Source organism: Mus caroli, chromosome 7 (genome assembly GCF_900094665.2).
Source record: "Mus caroli chromosome 7, CAROLI_EIJ_v1.1, whole genome shotgun sequence".
NCBI lineage: Eukaryota > Metazoa > Chordata > Mammalia > Rodentia > Muridae > Mus > Mus caroli.
In genome coordinates, this window is record NC_034576.1 from 120,868,049 (window position 1) to 120,875,484 (window position 7,436).

The 7,436-nt window shown below is 45.9% G+C and overlaps 1 protein-coding gene across 1 annotated transcript in view; it reads right to left on the minus strand.

Moving 5' to 3' along the window:
- The window catches only part of Gde1 (glycerophosphodiester phosphodiesterase 1), an 18,047-nt gene continuing 10,611 nt past the window's right edge, over window positions 1–7,436 (minus strand). The window contains exons 3-6 of the mRNA XM_021166712.2: window positions 6,443–6,548; window positions 6,064–6,156; window positions 3,072–3,283; window positions 1–595 (exon numbers count right to left, since the gene is read on the minus strand). Coding sequence (XP_021022371.1) covers window positions 448–595; window positions 3,072–3,283; window positions 6,064–6,156; window positions 6,443–6,548 — 559 coding nt within the window. The 3' untranslated portion in view covers window positions 1–447. The remainder of the gene's footprint in view (window positions 596–3,071; window positions 3,284–6,063; window positions 6,157–6,442; window positions 6,549–7,436) is intronic.

Genomic DNA, 7,436 nt, shown 5'->3' on the forward strand with positions numbered 1-7,436 from the left:
TTCACCTTTCAATGATTTTATTAGTGTGGTCACAAGTTTGACACCTACAGGTCGCCATTAACAAAGCTGACGACAAATATTGGAAATAAGTGAATTACTGAAGTACGGCAAGATTTAAAATGTCAACTTGGAGTGATCATGCAAGCCCCATGCATTGGTGCCTGCGCCCTAATTGCAGGACCCACTCTGCTCATCCTCGTGGCTCTGTACCCTCAGCGGGGCCAGGGTGGGGCCACCCTGCCATTTTGCAGATCCAGAATTTTAAGGGCAAGTGTGGAGCCTTCCTTGGAGCATGGTCACCATGCCTGGTTTCTGCTTGTTGGGGTGACACTGTGGCTATTGCTAGTATGAGCCACAGGGTCCCCAGGACTTGTGCTAACAGAGTGTTCTCATGTCCCTGCAAGAGGCCTCCAGGCAGTTTCACAACTGTGTTTCCTCCTGGAGAGTCTAGAAGTGAGGTGCACAGTCTTCTAGCATGCTGTCAGTGATGTAGCTGGACCCAAGGTGGGACTCGTAGTAATTCTTTTCATCAAAGGTATTGACAGTCCAACTCACAACCTGGATTCCTTTAGCTGACCACTTCTTCAAATAGTCCCTGGAGAAAGGGAAAATCAGCCGTGTTAGAATGGACAGCTGTCCTGGAATCGAGAGCTCAAAGCATGTGCTCTCTGAGTGTCAACTGCTCCCAGAGAGCCTCCAGCTGGCCTCCCGCCGCAGTCAGAAGGCTGGGAAGCAGGCACGGCTTATGTCTGCTTTACATCATCATCCCAGCTCACACACATCACAGTCACCAAGGGCTCTCATCTCTGCCCTCTTACACCAACCACACTGTCTGTTTCTCTCTGTGCTGCAGAAGCCTCCCTTTCAGGTCACCAGAACAAGCTCTCCACAAGGCTGATGAGCTTCTCCATCCTCCGCTCCTGGGGAAGAACGGCGCTCTACACCCTCCCTCAATGCTTTCTTCCTTGCAGTTCACAGGCAGAGCTTAGTTTGCTCCTGGCACCCTGTCCCATATCCTGGTGAACAGCTGAGAAGTCCTGAGTGTCCCCAGGTATGGGAAAGGTCACAATATAAAAGCAGCTGTTGTGACACAAAACAGAAACATACTTTCAAACAGCAAGCCTAGAACCACCACATTTTCTCAGATTTACAGGTGATTCAAGATGATTCAGTGACCTCCAGGCAGACAAAAGGCTCACGGCCCCCACTCCAGAACTGGTAATTTCTAAAGACGAATGAGCTACCTTGGTGTGTAGCTGAGACATCCTCAAGGAAGATGCCAGGTAACCACTCTCGTGAGGCCAGGTAAAGGGACCCAGGTGTGAGCCTCCTACCTCCACCATGCCCACTTCCTCACGTGCTCCCACAGCACTGGCCCTCCCGACAACAGCAGGCCTGGATGTCCTTTACCCGCTGGCTGATAGAGAGGTTGGAGTGTGACCCTGGGCCTCGGACACGCAGGGAGGCAGTCATCCTCAACTGCACTTCACTTCAATCACCTTCTCTTCACTTCTGTTTTATGCTCTCACTGGAGCCCGGGCTGCCCTTGAACATGCAATCCTTCTGCTTTAGCCTCCAGAGTTGCTTGACTTTCAGGCCTGTGCCACCATGGTAACAATTACCATTCCCCTCCTTCTTCCTTGGGACACCTCCCTGTGCAAAACTAGATCAGAATACAAGGTCTATGCACTGCTGTCCTCGAAGCTGTCTTTCACTATTTTTCTCATCTTATATTTGAGACAGGGTGTCTCAATGTACCCGGAGATTGAAGCTCCAGCTAGACTGATTCCCAGAATCTGCTGCTCTAGCCAGAGCCCTGAAGTCACGCATACATGCTACTGCGCCAGTTTGTATACAGCTGCTAGGAATGTGAACTCAGATCCCAACGCTCGCACGGAAGCACTTTACCCACTGGCAGCCCTCAGCTGTGGCTTTGTATTTACTAGACTCAAGGCTGGACTGGCATCCCTGTCTAATTGGACACGTAAGTCCAGGAGGCAAAGAGCGCGGCTCTGCTTATTCACTACTGTACCCTCTGCTTCCTCATGCAGCACCTAACAGCGCTGTTGGCCATAGCCAAATGCCTGCCAGAATAGCAAGCTGGAAGTCGTATGGAGTCCTGTGTGTTTACAGCGCTAAAGCTGCCAAAGACAGCTCAGAGATGTCAGTAAGCAAAAGGACAGGCTGTAGCAACCAAACAGAAGGGAGGATGGGAGCTAGAAGGCATGGCCATACGCGGTTTCCGCTGTGGCACTTCCCTCCGTGTAGTTTCCCAAGGGAGCCAATCACAAGCAGTGCAATGTCACCACTTTCTAAAAATGCGTTACAACACTGGACTGGGGTTGGGTGGTGGTGTAAGCCTTAATCCCAGCACTCACTGGAGAGGCAGAGGCAGGTAAATCTCTGTGGGTTTGAGGCCAGAGGTCTGCAGAGTGAGCTCCAGGACAGGCAGAGCTACACAGAGAAACCCTGTTTGATGAGGTGGGCTATGATGCATCAGCTCTGCCACACACATTTCCATGGAGAGCAAGAACTTGCTGACATATTACATGATTAATATGTTATAAATTGTAATTTACTTTTAAAACATAATAAAAAATGCTTGTCATTCAAAAACCAGAGTTGGGTCTCCAGCAGCCACATAAAAGCTGGGAGACATCACAGACCATCTATAGTCCCAGTGCTCAGGAGGTGGAGAAGATCCTGAGGAAAAGGTAGCTTCCCACAGGACCAGCTCCATCAGTGAGTCCCAGGTGCTCACACACACAACATATAAACACACACCACACATACAAACACCACACATACATACAGCACACATACAAACACCACACATACAAGCAATAAACAAACAAACTAATAAAACAGAGAGTATCTGGCCAGCCTGTTGAGAATCAATGAACTATGTCTGACATCTTCCCACACACTTCCAGCAGCTGGCACTGCTCTAACTTACAGGCCAGGGGACCCATGAGTCACAAACAACTCAGTCTGCCCACTTCTTTAACGCCTCCTTTCCAGAAAGAGCACCCAGGACACCAGAAGCCAAGAGACAAAAGCTTCTAACTTACGGGGAGACAAAATCCTTCTGCATGAGGAAGGCTGAAATCCCACACAGGTACCACAAGACATTGTGCATGCTCCAGTCCAGCAAGATGTCCAACACCACAAACACAGACTGCTTCCAAAAGACGCTGTAGCGAGGCTTCCCGTCTCCAGTGTGGCTCAGGCTCCAAGGCCTGTGAGTTAGGGCTGTGATCACCTTCTGATCCGTTTGTCTCATCTGAAAAGGATTTGGAAAAGAAGATGATCATCTCTTAAGTCTATAATTTCTAAAAATTTTAGATTTACCAAATATTCATTTGATGAGGGCCCCATAGCGACCACGTTTGCCATCTCTCACAAGTCCTTTGAGAAACAAAGTAGATGTAGGTGTGCAATGCCCACTACAATTGAGGGCCTCTTCCTCACAGTCCTACATGAACTGCCCTATCAAACGGAGAGAATCTGGCTGCCGAGGGAGCCCAGCCTCAGCGTGGTGTCAGGCACGAGGCCCTCCCTAGGTTTAGTCAGAAACACACAGCAAGTGAGAGGGAGAGAAAATGCCAACCACAGGGTCAAGTTGAACTTGTTTGTTTGTCTGGGTTTCTGGAGATAGGGTCTTCTGTAGTTCAGGCTGGCCAACCACACCAAGTCTCCTGCCTTGGGCTCCTGAAAGCTGGGGGCTACAGATGTGCTCTAACATGCCCAACTTTCAAAGACACATTTTAATAATGCTATGAAGATAAGCTTTTAATTGAATTAATCAAATAGCATGTTAATTCGGAACTCAATGAGGATAGAGCCAGGATCATTTCAAGAGATTCTGGTTAATTTCAACCCTGTTTATGGCAGGACTGCAGAGCTGTGGGGAGGGGAGGGAGAAGGGAGGAAGAAAGAAGAGGGGCTGTAAGGAGACTGGAGAGAGGGCAGAGCAGGAGGGGGCAGCCTAGGGAGGTCTCAGGCTGTGCTCTCAGCTCCATGGGAGAACATCACATACTCTAAAGGCCTCTGTGGTCAGATAAGCCTGGGAAGCCTGTGGAAACATGTCTGTAAGCCCCAGAACCACCCGACGCCCTGGGAAGGTCTGCACTGGCATGCACTGTCCTGCTCCTGCTGTGGACATTTTTTTGTTTTTGTTTGTTTGTTTGTTTTTTTGGTTTGTTTGGTTGGTTGGTTGGTTTTTCGAGACAGGGTTTCTCTGTATAGCCCTGGCTGTCCTGGCACTCACTCTGTAGACCATGCTGGCCTTGAACTCAGAAATCCACCTGCCTCTGCTGGGATTAAAGGTGTGTGCCACCACGACCGGCTGTTGCAGACATTTTTAATGTATGCTGTTGACCCTAGCTGAAGGATACCACAGAAAAGCTTAATATCTTGGAAACTAGTAAATAAAGAGAAAGATTAAGTCATTACTCTGTCTATAGGGAAACTAAATGATAGATCAGGAGGTGTCTTATTTATACATGAATTCTAGATTCTGAATAAAATATTAGCATTTCATAATTTCCTAGTAAACTGACAGACCTGGCCAATGAATGCCAGGAACCCACAACAAAAGCTGCAACAGCTCAGCAGGTGACGTGCATTCCTCCCCACCGAGACACGGCCCTGCCGAGGACAATTAGCCTGAACTGCATGAGTTCTAGTGGACTTCACCAGGTTACAGGAAACAAAGTGAGGAACAGTCTATAAAATCACACAAGTGTACTATCACTAAACATGGGTAAGTGAAAAAATACAATTCAGACAGACCTTGAAACATAGCCCAGTGGCAGAGTGATTGCCTAGCACGCATGAGGGACTAGCAGCACACATGCACTCGCATGCACACGCAAGCACACATACATCTGGTTTATCCAATAAAGAGAAAGAAGGCAGGGGGGAGGGCAGACAGAGAAACAGAGGCAGAAAGGTAAAGAGGGACGGGATGGAAGCAAAAATGCAGAATTTTTTTATTTTTTTATTTTTGTTTTTTCGAGACAGGGTTTCTCTGTGTAGCCCTGGCTGTCCTGGAACTCACTCTGTAGACCAGGCTGGTCTAGAACTCAGAAGTCCGCCTGCCTCTGCTTCCCAAGTGCTGGGATTAAAGGTGTGTAACCACTGCCTGGACAAAAGTGTAGATTTTAAGATTGAAAATAAATACCTTAGTTGGGTATTGATGCAAATGACCATTTTTTAAAAATATAAATACCAATTTTTATTTGAAAAAAGTTAAAAGCCAGGTGGTGGCACACACCTTTAATCCCAGTACTTGGGAGGCAGAGGCAGGTGGATTTCTGAGTTCGAGGTCAGTCTGGTCTACAAAGTGAGTTCCAGGACAGCTAGGGCTACACAGAGAAACCCTGTCTCAAAAACAAAAACAAACAAACAACAACAAAAACAAAAAACTTATTAATATTCATGGAACTTCTGAGACATGAAATTTTCTATTTTTCTGATCTTTGATGATCTGAAATTAAACAAGGGCTTACTGAGGAAGATCAATGGGGCAGGGAGGAACAAGCAAGACCACGGCTAATGGAGATTCATGCATTTACCATTTTTATGTGCATCTAAAACACTATGTAAGAGGGGTTTTGTTGTTGTTTGAGACGGGTTTCACTATACAGCCCAGGCAGATCTCAAATGCAAATCCTCCTGCCTCAGTCTTCCAAATGTTGGGATATGTGTCCAGTCATTACCCACTCTCAGTCTGCCCTCCCACAATTCCTCACTCCCCCCCAGCCCCAAGAGTCGATTTTTAAGGCATGTTTTACTTTTTGCGAAGTAGGGAGTGGACTCACATGTACCAAGGAAACACAGGAGCCTGTAAAGTTTCTGGCTAAGAGAAGTGCTTAGAAGAGGACTGTGCACACTAAAGAGCGGCAGGAGAGTGCCCCAGGAGACTTCCCTGCTCTTAAAGGAAGAGCTCTTGACAGTGGCTGCATTCAGTTCAATGTGACAATGAGCATCTCACAAAGCCCAGTGATATCACCTGCAGCAACTAATCCAATGCAACATACAAAGCGAGGTCTGACTTACTTTATAGATGACTTCCGGCAAGAATGAGCAGACCATACTGTTATTGTACAGCTGTGGAAATTCCGTGTATATATTCTTTAGAGCAGCAGAAGCCTGTACAAGAGTTCACAGAGTTAAAGTCTTCACTGTTAGCTATTAGTATTAATATATTAACTATAGTAACTATTCACATGGTAACATCTTGCTAAAAGCCTCCGTAAAAGAAAAATATTTCTAAAACTTAAAAATGTAAACTGCATTTTATACTTCTATTAAATTTAGTATAAGTCACAAAAATAAGGAAAAAGAATAAATAAGAAAATATATGGTTAGTTTTAAAAATGATTAGCTTATATAAAACATCTTTTTAAAATAGCCAAGTCCATGGAGTGAACTGTACCATATCTGCATGGCCTTTGACATCAAAGAAGATGGTGAGGTTATGGCGGAGGCACTCTGTGACAGCTTCCTTCAGGGTAGGGATCCTTTCGTCAGGGAACTCGTTTCTGCAAGAGGAGAAAGGAATGGCCCACAGTAGGGAGCATGGGAAAAGAGCAAGAGTTACTGCAGTGTTCATCTTACAAATGTCTTCCAAACATTTGTAAGCAAGAATGTTTCCTCTTCCACTGCAGCCAGTTTACATGGCACCCGAACCAAAGCACAACACAAACAACAAACCCATGGAGATGATGGCATTTCCATACAATGACAGCATTTCCACACAAGTGGCAATGTATTAGCAACCTGCTCATCAAAGGGCAGACCAGAAACCACCTCTTGGGAACTCAGGGAATTGATTGTAAGCTAATGTCTCCTTCTGTAGAGAAAACAAGTCTATTTATTAGTTCATACCACTATGCAGGTATCTGTCTAAAATGGAGTTCTCCACCTGTGAGTGGTGACCCTTTTGGGAGTACAGTGGCTCAAGACTATCAGAAAACACAGATATTTACATATAGTTCATAACTAGCAAAAATTACAGTTATGAAGTAACAATGAAGATACTTTATGGTTGGAGTCAAGACAACATGAGGAACTGTATTAAAAGGTCACGGCAACCAGGCAGTGGTGGCACACACCTTTAATCCCAGCACTTTGGAGGCAGAGGCAGGCGAATTTCTGAGTTTGAGGCCAGCCTGATCTACAGAGTGAGTTCCAGGAAAGCCAGGGCTACACAGAGAAACCCTGTCTCGAAAAAACAAAAAAAAAAGGTCATGGCATTAGGAAGGTTGAGAACCTGAGAACCACTGGTCTAAAAGAATATATATTCTGCTAAAAAAAAAAAAAAAAAAAAAAAAAAAGCTCAAGTGCTTGATACCCAATAAACCAGCCTTCTCATGTGGAAGGTTCACGCTACACAGTTTAATTTGTGTCCATTTCAACCTAAGACTATC